The following is a 20,241-nucleotide window of genomic DNA, read 5'->3' as shown; positions in this document are numbered from 1 at the left end:
ATCTAGCCTGCCCTTAAACACCTCCCTGGGCAACCTCTTCCAGGCTCTCACCACCCTCACAGTGAAGAACTTCTTTGCAACACGCAGTCTGCATCTACCCATTTCCAGCTTTGTTCCATCCCATTTAGCTGCAGCCCAGGATCCAGCTGGCTGAGCAGTGAGCATACCTTGCTGCCGCATCCACCAGTACCCCAAGCCCACCCTGCCCTCAACTGCTTCATCCCCCAGCCGCTATCAATACCAGGATTGCCTTGACCCCTGTGCAGGACCTTGCACTTGCTCTGGTCGAACCTCCTGAGGCTGACACGGGCTCACTTCTCCAGCTTGCCCAGGCCCCTCTGGCCCCGCTGCTGGCACCTCAGGCCGAGCTGCGCCGGCGTTACTCGGAGGACGATGCTTGTTTTTCTTGGCACCTGAGCGGGGCCATCCCGGGACAGCGGCGGCGCCGCTCCGTCGCCCTGCACTACAGCTCCCGGTGTGCCGCTCGCCCCTGCCCTCGCCACGCCGGAGCTGGGCCGGCGCAGGGCGTCCCGGAACCTGTAGTCCGCGGGGCGGAGCGGGCGCTGGGCTCCCGCCGGCCGTGCCGGCAGCGGGGCCGCGGCAGGGCTCCGGTGAGGCGGCGAGAGCGGCAAATCCGTGCAGCGCCCGGCGCCGCTCGCTGCCGCCCTCCCCGCCCCGGGGCTCGCCGCTCCTCCCCGTGCAGGAGGCGGGAGCCCACCGCCGCCCCGGCCGAGCAGGGCGGGAGGCCAGCGGGGAGAGCGGCGGCGGTGCCGGCGGAGCACCATGCTGGAGTCCATCCGTGTCACCGGTGAGTACCGCCCCCGGCCCCCGACCGCTGCCGGGCCGGCAGCCTGAGGCGGCAGCGAGCGGCTTGGGCGTTACCGGCGAGGCGAGGGGCTTGCGGCCGCGGTTAGGGGGGGGGGGGTCCGTGGGCATCCCCGTTCCGTGGGGACCGGGGCAGGGTGCCTCGCATCTCCCTGTCTGGAGTAGCGGCGGGGCGCGGCGGTCTGCCCGAGGGCCCTGTCCCCTGCCCGTCACAGCGGGCACCTACCCCGGTGCCAGCAGAGCGAGGGGCGAGGAGGGGCGAGCCAGGCTGCTGCTGCGCACAGCGCGCATCGCACCGGAGCCTTTCACCTCTTGCCCCTCCGCTCTGCCACATTGGCAGCTAACTTTCCGACGCGCCAGCATCGAGCCTTCTATTCTGGCTGCAACCCCCTGGCGGGGAAGGGGTTTGTGTGGTACCAAACCCTCCTCCCACCCGTGCTGTTGTGTGTCTGGCATGGAGGAAAATGTGCCGCACCGTTGCTGCTGCCGAATACATTTTCCACTCAGACATTTGCCTTCTCTGCGTTTGGCATCATCTCATTGTGTCGTTTCCTCGGCTGCCTCAAGCCACTGCTATCTTGTCGTGGGGAAAAATCTAGCTAGAGATGTCTTAAATCTCACAGAGGTGCCTTAGTGTCCCCTCATGCACTACTGTTACAATCCACAGTGACTGCTTCTCACAGCCACTCCTCCCGTGTGATTTACACGCTGTTCCATCTGTGGGTGGATACGAGTAACAGGAGTAGAAATGAAGTTCGTGGCACCAGGCAGAGCATCCCTAGAGATGTGCAAGGAGAACTGCAATCCTAAAGGCTTGAGGTTTCTTTAAAAGGAAAGAGTTATTTGAGGTCCATCCCCCTCCCTCGCATGCTCCTGAACGTAGCTGTGCTGCAGCACAGGGATCTGCTTGGATGAGAGCTTCACCCTGAGCAGGTCTGTCCATAAAGCAGTTTTGTGATTACATCCTGGGTCTATTAAATGAATCACAGTGTGTTAGCTGATTTCATCAGGGCCACTTCTTCACTTCTAGTTTTTGTTCCTGTGCTATATAATTTCGTTTGAGGAACTTGGCAAGTTACTCACAAGGCAGGGCAGTTAATAACTCAGCCATACAACAAGCTGGCTTGGAGGTGAGACATGCCTGTGTTTTTGCAGCCCAGAATGAAAGCTGCACGACAAGAGGAAGGCAAGTAGGTGGATATTCTGGGGAGAAAAAAATCATTCCTTAGCTTAAACATCAAAGTTCCAAACATTATTTGGGTTGCACTTAGTAACTAGCTGCAAAAGTAAAAAGCATCTCAGCATAAAGCTTTTGACAGGAGCTCTCTGGCTAATTCTACAGCCAAACCACTTTCAGCCACAGACAGAGCTTCTAGGGCCATGGAGCTGAAGTTGCCAGAACCTTTGTGTTCAAAACCTGGCTGTTGTAAGCCTTCAAGGTGTTTTGTACTGGTGGGGAAACATACACATGTCACACAACAGAACCTTAGAGGTTGGAAGGGACCTCCAGAGATCATCGAGTCCAACTCTTCTGCCAAGGCAGGATCCCCGAGGGTAATCCACACAGGAATGCATCCAGGTGGGATTTGGAAGTCTCTACAGCAAAAGACTGCACAGCCTCTCTGGGCAGCCTGTTCCAGGGCTCTGTCACCCTCACTGTGAAGAAGTTTCTCCTCACGTTGAGGTGAAGCCTTCTCTGTTCCAGATTGTAGCTGCTGCTCCTTGTCTAGTTGCTGCTGACTACCAAAAGGAGCTTGGCCCAACCACTTGACAGCCACCCCTCAGGTACAGACATTGATCAGATCTCCTCTCAGCCTTCTCCTCTCCAGACTAACCAGCCCCAGGGCTCTCAGTCTCTCTCCATAGGGGAGATGCTCAAGTCCCCCACTCATCCTCATGTCTCTCTGCTGGATTCTCTCCAGCAGGTCCCTGTCTCTCCTGAACTGGAGAGCCCAAAACTGGACACAGTATTCCAGGTGTGGTCTCACCAGGGCAGACTAAAGTTTCCTTACACGCAGGCAGGATTAAAAACCTTAATACTACTTTTGGGTAGTTTACACAAAAAATGAAGAGTGGAAGAACATGACTGTGGCAAGGGAGAGGAGAAGGCAAATGGATTTAACTGACAACAACCCTGCTGGGTTTAGATCTCATACATGTATATACACACACACATATGTATACACACAGAGGATTCTGATCAGATGCTGTTATTCCACAGATACAAGCCTGTAGTATTTGAGGGGCAGTGGAACATTACAGATAGATCAATCTCTCCCTTGCCTGCTTGTTGCAGAATATTCCTTCTACAGCCCCTCTGCACCCACAGGGCTCAGGAACTCCACAGAGCTGTTAATCTATTCACATTGCCTGCTTACTGAAGATTCAGAAAGGTCTTTGTGATAGAATTGTGTATTTGCAGAACATGGCAAAGGAGGAATCTTGCTTCTCTCATCTTTTTCAGTTTCAAGTGTTACTGTTTCCTTATTGCTTCCTTTGCTTGAATTCCTCTACATCAGAAAATTCAAGTCAGAGCTGTTTATTTCTGATCTTCAACAAAAAGGCATCAAGTGTATTCCAAAATGGTAATCCTGAACTGAAACCCAAAAGCAGTGGCTCAGACCATCACATTTCCTAAGGATAGGAACAACTGCTCCAAAAACCTCTTCATGAAGCACCTCAGGAATCATACCTGCAGTGTGGAAGTGATTATGCATGTATAGGTTGAATGACAGCTGCTCAAAAACTGCAGCAGCTCTCTGCTTTTGAGAGCAAGGATGACTGGGGAGAGAGAGAGATCCAAGTCGACAAGCATCCATCATTATTCACCTCATTCCACTGTGGAAGAGGTATTTAAGATGTCTGAAGTGAGCAGAGGTTGTCCCTGTCCCTGCACCCCAGCCCTCAGCTATCGATAGACATTGCTCAGATCCCCTCTCAGCCTTCTCCTCTGCAGACTAAGCAGCCCCAGGGCTCTCAGCCTTTCCTCATCAGGCAGTGCTGCAGCCTCTTCAGCATCCTTGCAGCCCTCCTTTGGACTCTTTCCAGTAGGTCTGTGTCTCACTTAATCTGGGGAGCCCAGAACTGGATGGAATATTCTGGGGTTTACATTCCCATCACAAACACACATCAAACAGCAGCCTACTTCAGTCAGAAGGAAATTAAAGACAGCCACAGTTAGTTTGGCAGCTGGAAAATAGCTTTGAAGCTAGAAAGTAACTATGGAACTGGGCATGAGTCTTGGTGATACCAACCATAGAATGGTTTAGGTTGGAAGGGACCTCAAAGCTCAGTCAGTTCCAACCCCCTGCCATAGGCAGGGACACCTCCCACTAGAACAGGCTGCCCAAGGGCTCATCCAAGCTGGCCTTCAACACCTCCAGGGAGGCTGTGGATAACAGAAGCACAGATTGTTTGGTTGGGTTGTTTGGGGAGTTTGGTTTGGGTTTTTGTTTGGGTCTTTGGTGGGTTTTTTTGTTGTTGTTGTGGTCTGGGTTGTTTTTTTGTTTGTCTTGTTTTCCTTTCCTCTTTATCACCTCGGAGATACATCTGTGGGATTAATCCAAGCCATTCTTTGTGTGGTAGCAGTTTAAGGCTGCTCTGCTCCTTGCGGCTTTTGAGAAGCGATGAGTAGAGAAGGTAAAGTGTTTCTGCTGTGTTGCATTACTCTTGTCTGTATTTTAACAAGCAGCTCTTCCATTTCCAACAGCAACTTTGTCTCCACATGACATCCTTTTGGCCTCAGACCTTCTGAGCAACTTGATTTCCATTTATCCTTCATTAAAAGACAAGGAGTCTCACACTGTAATACTGGGCCAGGCTTTACAGCCAGTCTTCAGTACTTGCCAACGATGATGTGAGTGCCGTTTGTTGTGCACAAAAGGCCTCACTTTGCAGCAGTTGTTTGTCGTAGGCACACACCTGAGTGAGTGCTGCTGCTCAGCATCCTGGCTGTGTGCTTGATGTACTTTTCTTCCTGCTGAGAGCTGTGGTTCCTGCCCACGACAGCTGATGGTAAAGCAAGATGAGCCAGGTAGGCAGGCTGTCATGTATGCAGCCAGAGGGAGCTGACACAATCTGAGCAGGAGTGCCAAGCAGCATGTTCCTGCACCAAGGGTAGAAAGAGGATTCACAAGCTCACTGTGAAAGAAGACTGAGCTTGCATTCTTTAGTGGGAGAGAATCATCCAGTGCTCCCATCTCTCCTTTTCCAGTGGAGAAAACACCCAGGCTGTAGATTTCCCTTCATGCAGATAGGACCTTTGGCTTTTTGGAGCAGTGTTTCCAGGAGAACCCAAGGACACAGATTGATGTGGAGCTGACAGAGAGGTCTAACAGCATGAGACTGGTCAATGTATTGGGAGCAAGACCCAATTTTGTCCATGTATTGGGAGCAAAACATAATTCTCCTTTGAAAAGCAAGCTGAAATTAAACTACCATAAATTAAACTACCACTAATTATTTCTGCCCCCCCCTCCTAGGAGGCATTTAATGATCTCTTGCTAATGTTCCATTCAGAGTATAATTACTGTATGTAAAGTAATTACAGCTCAGCTATGTATATCTGTGGGCTGAAGCTCAAATCCCTTTTTGCAGGCTTTAATCAAGCTCTGGCCACATCTGCTGTTCTTTGAATCCTTTTGTTTCAGGAGCAGCATTTCTCTGTGCTAGGATTTCTCTGTGCCTTTCCTTTCAGTTCACCTAACATCCTAGGATGAACTGGTTGGTGAGAGAAGGAGATGGTTGGAGCCAGCCAGTGAATGGAGTAAAGTCACTTCTCTCTGACAAGCCAGGACAAACCTCAGTGGCTCAGTGGTACAGTTTTAAACCTCAGTGGCTTTTCTGTGCAGCTGCTTTGTACCAGGGACCTCCCAGAGATCAGAGCAAGAAAGGAGGTTACATGCAATGAAGGAACCTTACCTCCCTCTGCTATGAGGACAGGCTACAAGAATTGGGGCTCCTCAGCCTGGAGAAGAGAAGGCTTCCAGGAGACTTTATAGTACCCTTCCAGTGTCTGAAGTGGGCTACAGGAAGGCTGGGAAGGGACTACTGAGAAGGTCATGTAATGACAGGATGAGGAGGAATGGGTTTGAACTGGCAGAGGGGAGATTCAAACTGGATGTGAGGAAGAAGTTCTTTGCAGTGAGGGTGGTGAGACACTGGCACAGGTTGCCCAGGGAGGTTGTGGAGGACAGAAGATCACATTCTGTGCTTCTGCCATCCACAACCTCCCTGGAGGTGTTCAGAACCAGGCTAGATAAGGCCTTGAGCAACCTGTTCTAGTGGAAGGTGTCTCTGCCTATGGCACGGGGTTGGAACTGGGCAGAGGGGATTGGACTGGGTGACCTTTGGAGGTCCCTTCCAACCCAGACTGTTCCATGAATCACAGAACTAAGCAGGTTGGAAGAGACCTCTAGGGTCATCGAGTCCAACCTATCACCTAACCCTTCTAATTAACTAACCCATGGCACTAAGTGCCTCATCCAACCTCCTTCTATTAACTTCTTTTTTTCATTTTCCCTCCCTGAATGCAGAAAAACTTCACTGGCCTAAGACAGAGCTCTCCAACAAATCACTCCTGAGCCTGGAAGTGCACAAGCTGAACATCAGCAATGAAAACAGCCTCCAGCACCCACCTCCGGGCATCCTTAAGGACATCTTTACCACGGGCACCAGCAGCTACAACGTCCTCCTGCAGAGCAAAGAGGAGAAGAAGCACCACTCTCCAAAGCAGCCGTCCGCTCACCACAAGAAGCACAGGAGAGCCCCCAAGTGCGCTGGCAGCCTGCGGGGCGGCGAGCACCGCAAAGGCAAAGCGCCGCTGCCGCTGCCGCTGCCCCTGCCCAGCGGCGCCCGGCACAGCCCCGGCAGGCAGCACTGCGCCGGGCTCGCTGCCCCTGCCTCCACCGCCGCCAGGTTCACCAGCGGCATTTCGGCTGCAGGCAGCGGCATGGGACTGCCTTCGCGGTGCAAAAGCAGAACTAAGAGGCATTTTAACCTGGCAAAGCCAAAGCAATCCCCCCCGAGCTCGAAAAGCCACGGGAAAGAAGGGGATGGCTCTGGGCAGAAGCTCTGTTTGCTGACTGCCATCAAGCCTTGCAACGTGGAGAACGAGAAGGTGAAGTTCTTCAAGTCAGATTTCACCTACAATCCTCAGTTTGAATATGTAAACCCTGCTCTGCCGAGCGTGTTAGCTAAGCACAGTCATGCCTCTGACAGATTCCTTAAGCAGGTATGGTTACCTTTTTTCTTCCCCCTCGTTTTTCACTGAGCATTTTTGCCTCCATCTCCTAAGGTGCTATGTGGCTTCATCTGTGGAAGCTTCCATCCCTGCAAGATTTTATAGCCAGGCTGAGATGGGGGCTCTGAGCAACCTCACCTAGCGTGAGGTGTCCCTGCCCATGACTGGGGAGTTGGAACTGGATGATCCTTGAGGTCCCTTCCAGCCCTGACCTTTCTATGATTCTGATTTGCTTCTCTTCTCTGCGAGGGACTATTGACAAGGTCTTGTAATGACAGGACAAGGGGTAAAGGGTTTAAACTGGAAGAGGGCAGATTCAAACTAAATGTTAGGAAAGGGTTCTTTACAATGAGAGACACTGGCACAAGCTGCCCAGAGAGGTTGTCTCCTTCTCTGGAGACTTTCAAAACCCACCTGGCTGCATTCCTGTATGGACTACCCTAAGGGTGGGTGAACTTGATGATCTCTGGAGGTCCCTTCCAGCCTTTAAGCTTCCATGATCCTGTGATTCCAGGGTCAGGGCAGAAACTGTGTGCTCTGAGAGCTAGGAGGTTGTCTTATTAGCACTCCTCCTGCCTCAAGCTACTTCTCCTTCATCTTTAAGCTCCCTTCACACTTAAAGTGTTTGTTATCTTTGCACAGATGCTAGAGGTGGTGGCACTCAGCCAGAAGTAATTCTCCCCAGTGTTTGCAGAGCAGATCACCCAGCAGCTGCAGTTTGCTGAACCACAATCAACAAGGAAGTTGCAACTTCAAGTAACCTGTGTGTTAGCACTTGTTTCTCTGAGTTGAGCACTCAAGCAGGAAGACTGCTTTTAATAGAGACAGGTAGGATGAGGTCTTCAGCAGTCTGATCTAGTGGAAGGTCCCCCTGCCCATGGCAGCAGGGTTGGAACCAGATGATCTTTATGGTCCCCTCCAACCCAAACCATTCAATGCTGTATGAATCTATTAATACATATATATATATAAAATAACTTTGTTAAAGAAGTAATCTACTCCCCCAAAACCAACCAGACAAGCAAAAACAGACCCAACAACAACAAAACACAGCAGGAAACCACCAAGAAACAAACACTTTGCTTTTAACTTAGACCTAAGAGACACAGCAGGTAGGCAACAAGGAAGGCCAAAGCCTTGTTGGAACTAAAACTGGCAGAGGAAGTAAGAGAGAACCAGAAGGGCTTCTTCAAATCTATCAGGAGGAAGAGGAAGAGCAGGGAAGGTGTGGGGGCACTGCTGAGCCAGGAGGCAGACCTGAGAACTGAGGATGCGAGAAGGCAGAGTTGCTGAATGCCTTCTTTGCTTCAGTCTTTACACCTAAGGCTGAACTCTCCTGAGGGACCTGGGGCTGTTTGGAGAAGACTGAGAGGGGATTTAATCCATGCCTATAAATATCTGAGGGCTGAGGGTCAGGGGAGTGGGACAGGCTCTGCTCACTGCTCCCTGGGATAGGACAAGGAGCAATGGATGGAAGCTGCAGCACAGGAGGTTCCAGCTCAGCACAAGGGGGAACTTCTTTCCTGGAAGGGTCCCAGAGCACTGGCACAGGCTGCCCAGAGAGGTTGTGGAGTCTCCTTCTGTGGAGCGTTTCAAGGCCTGTCTGGATGTGTTCCTGTATGCCCTGAGCTAGATTGTGTGGTCCTGCTCTGGCAGGGGGATGGGACTGGATGATCTCTTTGGGTCCCTGCCAACCCCTGACATCCTGTGAGTCTGTGCTTATCTGTATAATACCAGAACCAGTCCTCTTTCCATTTTGGCTACTTTAAAATGGTTTAGAAAGGAAATATTTGCACCTGCCAAGCTTTCCCAAACAGACTTTCATGCTACAAGTGATACAGGACAAAGGGCAGCAGGTACAAACTGGAACACAGGAGGTCCCCATCTGAACAGGAGAGAAATCTTCACACCGAGGGTGCCAGAGCCTTGGAGCAGGCTCAGAGAGGTTGTGGAGTCTCCTCTGGAGACTTTCAGACCCCATCTGGACACAATCCTGTACGACCTGCTTCAGCAGAGGGATCTCCAGAGGTCCCTTCCAACTCTCACCATTCTGTGATTGTGTGGTCTGCAATAACCAACAGCAGCTTTCTGCTTACACCTTGCTTTCTGATCCACTGCTTAGCTTCAGCAAGAAAGAAATACATCAGAATAAGACTGTTAGTAACTGAGAGATAGAAAAGCAGTCCAATTTGTGTGGACAGTAAGGCAGCCTGACAATGTCAGGAGTTGGAAGCAGCAAGCATCTTTACAGCTTCATGCAAGGATCTCAGTATGCATTGTAAAAAGAGCTTCAGTCTGCAATAGTTCCACCTTCATTGGCAGTGTTTTCTTAGCAACAACGTTTGGTTTAAGGTCACATCAGTAATATGACTTACTGGGAGCTTCTGTTATCATATCTATGACAAAAGCTGCTCCCTGGAGCTGGGCAAGAAGCTAGTCTATGCCTTATTCTCTTCTAGGGGTGTGAAATGACATCTTGGGAAGTAGGTCTGTGGGGATGGACATTTGACACCTCACCAGTAACACCTTCACCATGCAGAGTTAAGATCACCTTGCAGGCATTGTGCTGTTCTGTGCCCTATTTTCTTCTAGGGGTGAGTGAAGTGACACATTGGGAAGGAGGTTGGTGGGGATGGACATTTGATACCTCACCAATAACACCTTCACCATGCAGAGTTAAGATCACCTTGTAGACATTGTGCTGTTCTGTGCCCTGTTTTCCTCTAGGGGTGAGTGAAGTGACACACTGAGAAGTAGATTTCTGAGGGTGAGCATTGGATACCTCACCAGTAACATCTTCACCATGCAGAGTTAAGATCACCTTGCAGGCATTGTGCTGCTCTATGCCCTATTTTCTTCTAGGGGTGAATCATAGAATCAACCAGGTTGGAAGAGACCTCCAAGATCATCCAGTCCAACCTAGCACCCAGCCCTATCCAGTCAACCAGACCATGGCACTAAGTGCCTCATCCAGGCTTTGCTTGAAGACCCCCAGGGACGGTGCCTCCACCACCTCCCTGGGCAGCCCATTCCAATGCCAATCACTCTCTCTGGGAAGAACTTCTTCCTAACATCCAGCCTATACCTACCCTGGCACAACTTGAGACTGTGTCCCCTTGTTCTATTGCTGGTTGCCTGAAGTGACACATTGGGAAGTAGGTTTGTGGGGATGGACATTTGATACCTCACCAGTAACATCTTCAGGATGCAGAGTTCAGATCACAGGCATCATCCTCTGCTTTCCACCCACAAGAGATTTCTGGCAGCAGGGTTGTTGCTGCTGCTTTCTCTGCCTAGTGAAACATGCCTCTGTCACTTGTAAAGAAGTGTTATGATCTAAATGAGAGGTTTCATTGAGAGCTCTGTGAATAAAGTTTCCCCTTCTCTCTCTCCCTCCTCCTTGCTGAAATGCTCACCTGGATTTCATTGTCAGGAGCTATTTTTGGTAGAAATATGATGGTTAAAATTCATGTTGCAGGTCTGCTTAGCCAAGGCTCAGCTTTCCTGAGTTAGAGTGTGCCAAGAAGTGAAGCCAGGTGACAGTCAGAGCTGACCTTTCTAAAGTTCTTCAGAGGAGCACAAAAAGAAACCTGCAAATGTCTTTGTGGCTTGTTACATCTGGTGAGACTGGAGTACAGATTGGGGCTACCCAGGGCAAGAGAGACAGGGATCTGCTGGAGAGAGTCCAGCAGAGAGCAAGGCTTGAACATCTCTCCTCTGAAGAAAGACTGGGGTGAGGCCAGCAGGTCTAAGGAGGTTCTCCTCCCCCTCTGCTCTGCCATGGTGAGACCACACCTGGAATACTGTGTCCAGTTTTGGGCTGCCCAGTTCAAGAGAGAGAGACCTGCTGGAGAGAGTTCAGTGGGGAGCCACAATGATGATTATGGGACTTGAGCATCTCCCCTGTGGAGAGAGACTGAGAGCCCTGGGGCTGGTTAGTCTGGAGAGGAGAAGGCTGAGAGGAGATCTGATCAATGTGTACAAATACCTGGGGGGTGGATGTCAAGATGAAGGTGCCAGGCTCTGTTTGATGGTGCCCAGTGATAGGACAACAGTAGCTACAAACTGGGACACAGAAAGTTCCACCTCAACACAGGGAGACACTTCTGTATAGTGAGGGTGACAGAGCACTGGGGCAGGCTGCCCAGAGAGGTTGTGGAGTCTCCTTCTCTGGAGACTTTCCAAACTCACCCAGATGCATTTCTGTGTGACCTGCCCTAGGAGCTCCTGCTTTGGCAGGGGATTGGACTGGATGATCCCTGGAGGTCCTTTCCAACCCCCTAACGTTTTGTGAATTTACAAGGTAAAGAGAAAAGAGATAAATTTCACTGCCTGATCATCTGTGTCACACTGATGATGTGAATTCAAGATGAGAATCTTTGTTTTCCAGTATTTTGGTGTTGGCCTGAAGCTGGTATAACTGATTCCAGAGCTTGTATCTAATGTCAACCTGTGCTGATAGCAACTCCCAGTGAGCTAAATAAAAGAAGAAAGATTTAAAAGGAAAGAAGGAAAAAAAAGGAGATGCTGAGAGGGAGAGAAGGAATAGGACTGGGAGGGATGGAACAAAGTCAGAAATGGGTTGATTCAGAGTGGATGTTAGGAAGAAGTTCTTCACCATGAGGCTGGTGAGAGCTTGGAAGGGGTTGCCCAGGGAGGTGGTGGAAGCCTCATCCCTGGAAGTGTTTAAGGCCAGGCTGAATAAGGCTCTGGACATCCTGATCTAGTGTGAGGTGTCCCTGCCCATGGCAGGGGTTTGGACCTGGCTGACCCTTGTGGTCCCTTCCAACTCTGACTGATTCTATGAATGCTCACAGCCAGCCTGCTACAGGGGGCTTCCCACGTTCATATCTGCTGTGCACTTGTCTTTTGCAGTCTATTAACATCATGGAGAGGACACTGCAGAAATATGGGAGCTATGAAAAATTTGAGCAGGCCACTGGAGGCAGCCTGCTGACCAAAAGCCGCATCTGGAATCATGTCAGGAAGTACATGGTGAAAGAAGGCTGCCTTGGGGAGGTAAGGCCAACCCTGTGCTGGGCTGCAGCAAGAGCAGTGTGGGCAGCAGGGCAAGGGAGGGGATTCTGCCCCTTGGCTCTGCTCTCCTCAGACCCCACCTGCAGTCCTGGGTGCAGTTCTGCAGCCCCCAACACAAGAAGGACATGGAAGTGTTGGAGGCAGTCCAGAGGAGGCCACCAAGATGCTGGGAGGGCTGCAGCAGCTCTGCTCTGAGGACAGGCTGGTAGAGTTGAAGCTCTGCAGCCTGGAGACCTTATAGTGGCCTTCCAGTATCTGAAGGGGGCTACAGGAAGGCAGGAGAGGGACTACTGACAAGGTTTTATAACGACTGGATGAGGAGGAATGGGTTTAAACTGGCAGAGGGGAGATGCAAACTGGATGTTAGGAAGAAGTTGTTTGCAGTGAGGGTGGTGAGACATTGGCACAGGTTGCCCAGGGAGGTTGTGGATGACAGAAGCACAGAATGTGGCCATTGATCCCATTCTGTGCTTCTGTCATCCACAACCTCCCTGGAGGTGTTCAGGACCAGGCAAGATGAGGCCTTGAGTGACCTGTTCTAGTGGGAGGTGTCCCTGCCTATGGCAGAGGGTTGGAACTGGCTGAGCTTTGAGCTCCCTTCCGACCTAAACCATTCCATGATCCCAAGACAGGCACTGGGACAGGAAAGACACATCTCTCAGATAGGAGTTAGGGAGCTTGATGGGAAAACCCAAGTGTTTCCTTCCAGAGGAGCATTTGTTCTTTGGAAGTGATGCTGTAGGTGCTAAGCTTTCAGTCCCTGACAGGGGGAAGGATGGTTTGGGAATGCTGCTTTAAAGGCAGCAGAATTTCTGAGGTCACCTCTCAAATAACAGAGGCAGAGCTCCAATGTGGGGGGCTGGAAGCAAGGAGGATCGAAATAATGGGAAGGCCAAAGGAGAAAGCAGGCAGGGGAGTGAGAGGAAGCCCTTTGCCTACCTGAGCTGTCTCATCCTCAGATCGTGGTGCACCTGACCGAGGACCTGCTGTCGCGAGCCTCCATGACGGTGGTGAACGGCCGCCCCACGCTCACCATCAACGTCGCCACGGCCCGCGAGCACTGGCTGGAGGGCATGCTGAGGCACGAGATTGGTACGAGGCTGGCACCTCCTCTGCAGGCACAGCCCACTTGCAGGCAGTCAGGATGCCATATTTCACCCTCAAATGCTCTGGATGGGGAAGAGGCTGGGTTGGAGTGGCTGAGAGCAGCCAAACAGAGAGGGATCTGGGGGTGCTGATTGATACCCGCCTGAACATGAGCCAGCAGTGTGCCCAGGTGGCCAAGAAAGCCAGTGGCATCCTGGCCTGCATCAGGAATGGTGTGGTCAGCAGGAGCAGGGAGGTCATTCTGCCCCTGTACTCTGCACTGGTTAGACCACACCTTGAGTGCTGTGTTCAGTTCTGGGCCCCCAGTTTAGAAGGGACATTGAGATGCTTGAGTGTGTCCAGAGAAGGGTGACGAGGCTGGGGAGAGGCCTTGAGCACAGCCCTATGAGGAGAGGCTGAGGGAGCTGGGATTGGTTAGCCTGGAGAAGAGGAGGCTCAGGGGAGACCTTATTGCTGTCTACAACTACCTGAGGGGTGGTTGTGGCCAGGAGGAGGTTGCTCTCTTCTCTCAGGTGGCCAGCGCCAGAACGAGAGGACACAGCCTCAGGCTGTGCCAGGGGAGATTTAGGCTGGAGGTGAGGAGAAAGTTCTTCACTGAGAGAGTCATTGGACACTGGAATGGGCTGCCCGGGGAGGTGGTGGAGTCACTGTGGCTGGAGGTGTTGAAGCCAAGCCTGGCTGGGGCACTTAGTGCCATGGTCTGGTTGGTTGGCCAGGGCTGGGTGCTAGGTTGGGCTGGCTGAGCTTGCAGCTCTCTTCCAACCTGGCTGATTCTATGACAGCTTTTGCCTTGTGCACTGCAATGCTGCTGTGCATTGAATGCTAGGAACAAGTTCTGCAACATGAGGGTGGTGGAACAGTGGAACAGGTTGCTCAGGGAAGTGGTTGAGGCCCTATCCCTGGGGATATTCAAGGTGAGGCTCAAGAGGGCTCTGGGCAACCTGATCTAGTGGAGCATGTCCCTGCTGATTGCAGGGGGGGTCACAGGATGTCAGGAGTTGGAAGGGACCCAAAGAGATCATTAAGTCCAACCCCACTGGATGCCCTTTGCCCTCTTCCAACCCAGACCAGTCTGTGATCCCACAACTCAGCAGGTGAATGAATGCATCATGACAAACTTCAACCCACGTCTGTTGCAGACAAGGCTCAGGTTGGCATTTTTCCCTGTGCCCCACTCGAGCAGTCTGGCCTGGGCATCCCCTTCCTTTTCTGTTTCCCTCTGCTCACAAGCTGCCCCCATGCTAAGGCACATCTTCCTTTCCTTTCAGGCACTCATTACTTTCGGGGTTTCAACAACAGCAGCCAGCCCTGGTGCAACTGGACGGGGCGCAGGAAGCATGGGCTGAAACCCATCAACCCCACAGAGGAGGGCCTGGCCAGCATCCACAGCGTCCTCTTCCGCAAGGACCCCTTCCTCTGGAGAGCTGCCCTGCTCTACTACACGGTGTATCAGGCTAGCCAGATGTCCTTCAGCCAGCTCTTCCAGGACGTGGGCAGGTTTGTCAAGGACCCCAACACTCGGTGGGATTACTGCGTGCGAGCCAAGAGAGGCTGGACTGACACGGCGCAGCCAGGTGGGTTCCCTGCTGCCTCCTGCACACAGCTCCTTTGTCCTGTCACACAGGAAAAGCCTTGCAAAAGGGAGATGTGGCAGTCACAGGATCACAGAATGCATCTGGCTGGAAGAGACCTCCACACTCATCCAGTCCAACCCCAGGGTCACTGCTAAACCATGTCCCTAAGTGCCAGCTCCACAGGCTGCTTGAACACCCCCAGGGATGGTGACTCCAGCACTGCCCTGGGCAGATCATTCCAGTGTTTGAGAACCCTTTCAGTGCAGAAACATTTCCTAGCATCCAGCCTGAACCTCCCCTGGTGCAGCTTGGAACCATTTCCTCTGCTCCTCTCACTTGCCCCCTCCTTGCTCCATCCTCCTTTCAGGGAGCTGCAGAGAGCAATGAGGTCTCCCTCAGCCTCCTTTACTCCAGCCTGAACACCTCCAGCTTCCTCAGATGCTCCTCCCAGCCCAGCTGCTCCAAGCCCTTGTCTAGCCTTGTTGTCCCTTTCTGGACACTTTCCAGCCCCTCAATGTCCTTCCTGTAGTGAGCAGCCCAGAACTGAACACAACACTCAGGTGTGGCCTCACCAGTGCTGGGCACAGGGGGATGGTCACCTCCTGTCCCTGCTGGCCACAGTGATCCTGATCCATGCCAGGATGCCATTGGCTTTCTTGGCCACCTGGACACTGCTTGCTCATGTTTAGTCAACTGTCAACCAACCTTGAATCTCTCCAGGGGTGGGGCCTCAACCACCTCCCTGGGCAACCTGTTGGAGTGCTCCACCACCCTCATGGTGCAGAACTTGTTCCCAACATCCAATCTAAATCTGCTCTGCTCTAGTCTGAAGCCATTTCCCCTCATCCTATTGCTACAGACCTTTGTTCTGCTCAGAATGGCTTTTGAGAAGGAGCCTTGAGCAAACCCTGACAGGGTGCAATCTATCTTGATTCCTTTCAGGCTGCTTCAACAAGGATCAAGTGTACCTGGATGGCATCCTCCGAATCCTGAGGTACAGGGAGTCCATTGATTTCCATCTTCTGACAGCCCTTGGAAAGGTGGGTGCAAGGGGTGCAGTTTCACCCTCTCAGCAGGCCTGCCTGGATGCAGCTCTGAGTCACTCTGCTCAGTCTGCAGATAAAGCATCTTCAAGCAGCAGCCTGGGCATGGCTGGGTTTGTTTCCTTCATGAGGGTGCATCTTGTCATTGCAGCTAAAAACGCACACAAGGGTGCTCAGACACATCTCCACCCTCCTTTTGGAGGTTCAGGCAAAGCCTGGCTGGGGCACTTAGTGCCATGGTCTGGTTGATTGGCCAGGGCTGGGTGCTAGGTTGGGCTGGCTGAGCTTGGAGGTCTCTTCCCACCTGGTTGATTCTGTGATCTTCAGTGAGATGCACACCTGCCTCTGCCTGCCTCTATGCATCAGGCTCAACAAGGTGAATTACACTGCCCTACCTTCCCAGGGAGCCCTTCTGTGTCCCTCACATGTTGGTGGATCACTCACACTCACTTTCATCTTGCCTGCACAGAAACCACCACCTGCTAAGCTGCCAGGCTGCTTGTGGGGAGCCCAAGCTGTGCACTGCTCAGCTCCCTAGAAGAAGCACAGGCTAAAAAAGTTGGAAGGAGCAAGCTTCACCCTCAAGCCACCTGGCACAAGCCTGTGGTGAGGAAAGAGGATGTGCCAGTTAGCATAGCCAGGCTGGTGGGGTTTTGCCAGCACATATGCTGCTGTCTGTAGGGTGGCCCAGAATACACAGCTCATAGACAAAGCAGCAACCACACGTTTCACTGCGCTGGAGAGCTGCCCAAGGAGCCCTCTGCTGGGTTTGCAGGGCAGCTTGTGTAGCTATTGCACAGCCAAAGCAGTCATCCTGGCTGGACCATCACAGCACCTGGAGCTACTGTGAGCTCAAGCCTTGAAATCCTAACTTGTAGGATCATAACACTACAGAGAAAAGTCTCAGCTTTCATTAGAAAAAGGCCCTGGAGCAGCTGGGAAATGTTTGAGCACCACTCCTGTAGCCAGGAGGCTCTGATGCCAAGGGGCAAACCCAATCTCTACCCTGCTATTGAGTGGCAACAGCAGAGACCACAGAATCACAGGATGTTAGGGGTTGGAAGGGACCTCTGGAGATCTTTGGGGCCAACCCCCCCTGCCAGAGCAGGACCCTGATGTAGTTACTTCAGAGAGGTTTGCTTTAATTCAGCTCTGCACAAGCAGGTTTGCCAGTGAAGATGAAGACATCCAAGCTCAGGACAGCTGACACCAAGCCTTGCCCTGCTCCCTGTGCCAAGCCTGGCCCACATTCCCATTCTACTTCCTCAGTCCTTGCCCCAGGTTGTTTTTTTTCCCCATTCTCATGTCAATCCTTCCATCTCCTTAAGAAGAGACACCAAGACTCTCAAGTGCTCCATCCTCTCCCTGTCTTCCTGCAGCTGCTGTAAGCTATTTCCATTCAGGGCCCTTTGAGTCTGTTCACTGCTTGAAGCAAAAGCAGAATCTGGAGGGATGGAGGCCTTTGGGTGCAAGCTGGAACAGAGGAGGTTCCATGGGAACATAAGGAAAAACATTTTCACTGTGAGGGTGCCAGAGCCCAGGAGCAGGCTGCCCAGAGAGGTTGTGGAGCCTCCTTCTCTAGACATATAAGCCCCACTTGGGCACATTCCTGTGTGACCTGATCTAGGTGCCCCTGCTCTGGCAGGGGGGTTGGGTTGGGTCATCTTCTGAGCTCCCTCCAACCTCTAAGTTTCTGTGATTTGCTATATTAGGAGACAGAGTCTCAAGTTGTGCCAGGGGAGGTCTAGGCTGGATGTTAGGAGGGAGCTGTTGGCAGAGAGAGTGATTGGCATTGGAATGGGCTGCCCAGGGAGGTGGTGGAGTGACTGTGGCTGGAGGTATTGAAGCCAAGCCTGGCTGGGGCACGTAGTGCCATGGTCTGGTTGGTTGGCCAGGGCTGGGTGCTAGGTTGGGCTGGCTGAGCTTGCAGCTCTCTTCCAACCTGCTTGATTTTGTGATATTTGCCTTTTGGGTTTTGTCCATCTTCCACACACAAGGGCTGCTCCACCTGCTCTGAAATCTTGCCTCCAATAAGAGGATTCAGAGCTGCAGCAGAGAAGGAGCAGGACTGCAATGCAAAAATCTAAGCCATGTCCTTCCTTGCAGATCTCCTACGAGGACGTGGACCGCCTGAAGGGCTTAGCTGTGACCGAGAACATGAGGGTACCACACTTCCTGCAGGACCATGCCCGCTACATGGAGCACTTGGAAAAGATCATGGAAGTCAATGAACTGACTGATGAGGAGCTCCAGGATCTCATCAATTAGCCAGAGCAGCCCAGCAGCCACTTAACTCTCTGAGGATGTGAACTGCACTGCCCAGCGCTAGCGAAAATGGACACTGGAGGGGTGGGGAGGGAGGGGTGGCTAGGAAATGTGGAATTGAGAGCAAGCCCTTTTTGTCTTCCCTTTGGGTTGTGATGCCACACTGATTGTTTTTAAGCAGGTTGTGCTTTGCTTTAGAATTCAGCTTAGGAATTCCTCTGCAGTGCTGTGTCCAGTCACCTCCTCTGGTTCGTGTGGTAGGTGTAGTGCTTGACACTGCCTTTTCCCACAGCTTTAGAGGTGGAAAGAAGGAGGAGGAAAAATTCCCTTAGTACCTTTGTCTTTGGTCATGGCTGTCACAGCTCATGACGACAGAAGTGCTGCAGATTGTTCTGCACTGCTGCCTGCATCACTCCTGCCCATCAGCTCACCAGTGAAGAGAGAAAGCCTTGCAGACACAGCGCACAGAAGCAGGTCTTTGTGCCATGGGGTCAGAGCTCTGGAATGCTCTGGGGTTTGCTTTACTGGGAGACTTGGCTTGTAAAGAACCAGGGCAGGTGTGGCTGTCTTAACGGCTGCAAGCAGGTAGCAGAGTTCTCCCCCATCACCCCCTCAGAAAGTGACACTGCTCCACCTCTATCTGTGCAGTGCCCTTTCAGTTGGCTGGGTGCTGAAAAGAGTCTCCCAGCTCTGGGGACAAGCAGAGCATGCCTAGGAAGCTCAACACAGCAGTGTTCTGGAAGAAGAATTGGGCAGAAGTCTGGAGTTTAGGTGCTTTAAACCAACCCAGCAACACAGGGGGACACAACTCCCCAGAGCTAGGATCAGCTGAGCCCACAGACAGTCAACTTTTGGAGCAGTCCCTCCACGCTGCCACAAGCTTGAGCTTGCAGAGCTTGACCAAGCAGCAAGACGTGAATGGGAAAGGGAAGAAAAACTCACAAGAGCCCTTTTCCTTCAAGGAGGGGATGTCCACAACCTCTCTGGCAAACCTGTTTCAGTGTCTCCCCACCCTGACTGTAAAGAATTTCACCCTCATCTCCAGCCTCAATCTGCCCTCCTCAAGCTTCAATCCGTTCCTTCTCGTCCTATCATCACAAGCCCATGTCAAAAGTCCCTTCCCAGCTCTCTTGTAGCCTCTGGAAGGACAAGTTCTGAAGGAAGAGCATGGAGAGCAGTGCAGGTGAGCTCACATCACTGCAGCTCTGCACGGTGTCAGGGATGAGCTGACAGCCTGGCTCAGCTGCTTTGCTGTGTATCCACACCTCCCTGCTGCTGTGTTCCTCCTAGCCAGGAATCTGGCCAGAGCCAGCTGGCAAGGCCTCCCCTCTGTCATCAGCCCTGTTTTAAAAGGCATTTTATACAACTTTTACAAGGTAAAATAAACCTCTGAACGGCAGTGGTGAGAGGACTGTTACACCCAGGTGTGTCAGTGCTGCTTTCACAGAGCAGTAAGGGGTTGGGAGGGACCCCTGGAGATCAGCCTAGTCCAATCTCCCTCAATCACCTACAGCTGGTTGCACAGAATCACCTTCAGCTGGGTTTTGCATCTCTCCAGAGGGGGGAACTCCACAGCCTCTCTGGACAGCCAGTGCTCAGAGGAAGTTTTCCCTCCAGCTCAGACAGAACCTCCTCTGTTTCAGTTCATGCCCACTGGTCACCACTGACAAGAGCCTGGCCCCATCCTCTTGGCACCCACCCTTCAGGTACTGATGAGATCCCCTCTGTCTTCTCCAGAGGTCTCTCAGCCTTTCCTTGTAAGGGAGATGCTCCAGAGCCTTCTCTGCAGCCCTCCACTACATTCTTTCCAGGAGTTCCCTGTCACACTTGGCCTGAGGAGCCCACAGCTGGACACAGTGCTCCTCCATCTGCTGCTCACACTCTTCTTAACACACCCCAAGATATCATCGACCTTCCTGTCTAAGAGGGCACATTGCTGGCTCACCTCAGGGCCTGCCCTGCAAGAGCTGCCTTTTGTGCCACCTTCCTTGGTGATGCCAGGGCACTCACTGCAGCTGCAGAAAGCTGGGCCAGCCTAGCTTCTCCCATAACCATCTTGACATAAAATGTGCCACACAGGTTTGCTCCCAGAGGCACAGGAGGAAGGCAGCCACCACTTCAGGTTCTGAACCGCCCCAGCGTGACAAAC

General features: G+C 52.2%; 2 protein-coding genes across 6 annotated transcripts in view; one reads left to right on the top strand and one right to left on the bottom strand.

The window, feature by feature from the left end:
• The window catches only part of ANLN (anillin, actin binding protein), a 65,751-nt gene that overhangs the window by 43,162 nt on the left and 2,348 nt on the right, over window positions 1–20,241 (bottom strand). The window lies entirely within an intron of this gene.
• MATCAP2 (microtubule associated tyrosine carboxypeptidase 2) lies at window positions 632–19,491 on the top strand. 3 transcript variants are annotated; one of them, XM_064169821.1, is made up of 7 exons: window positions 632–808; window positions 6,360–7,057; window positions 11,942–12,085; window positions 13,063–13,195; window positions 14,479–14,784; window positions 15,727–15,824; window positions 17,934–19,491. In XM_064169821.1, the coding sequence occupies exons 1-7, from the start codon at window positions 784–786 to the stop codon at window positions 18,093–18,095; spliced, it is 1,566 nt and encodes a 521-aa protein (XP_064025891.1). In that variant the 5' UTR covers window positions 632–783; the 3' UTR covers window positions 18,096–19,491. The 3 variants fall into 3 exon arrangements, with proteins under 3 accessions (XP_064025891.1, XP_064025892.1, XP_064025893.1); XM_064169822.1 differs by lacking the exon at window positions 15,727–15,824; XM_064169823.1 differs by lacking the exons at window positions 632–808; window positions 6,360–7,057 and adding an exon at window positions 9,854–9,930.

Source organism: Pogoniulus pusillus, chromosome 32, assembly GCF_015220805.1.
Source record: "Pogoniulus pusillus isolate bPogPus1 chromosome 32, bPogPus1.pri, whole genome shotgun sequence".
In the NCBI taxonomy this organism is placed as follows: Eukaryota; Metazoa; Chordata; class Aves; order Piciformes; family Lybiidae; genus Pogoniulus; species Pogoniulus pusillus.
The sequence above is the reverse complement of the archived record's forward strand: the minus strand, read 5'-3'. Positions and strand labels throughout refer to the sequence as shown.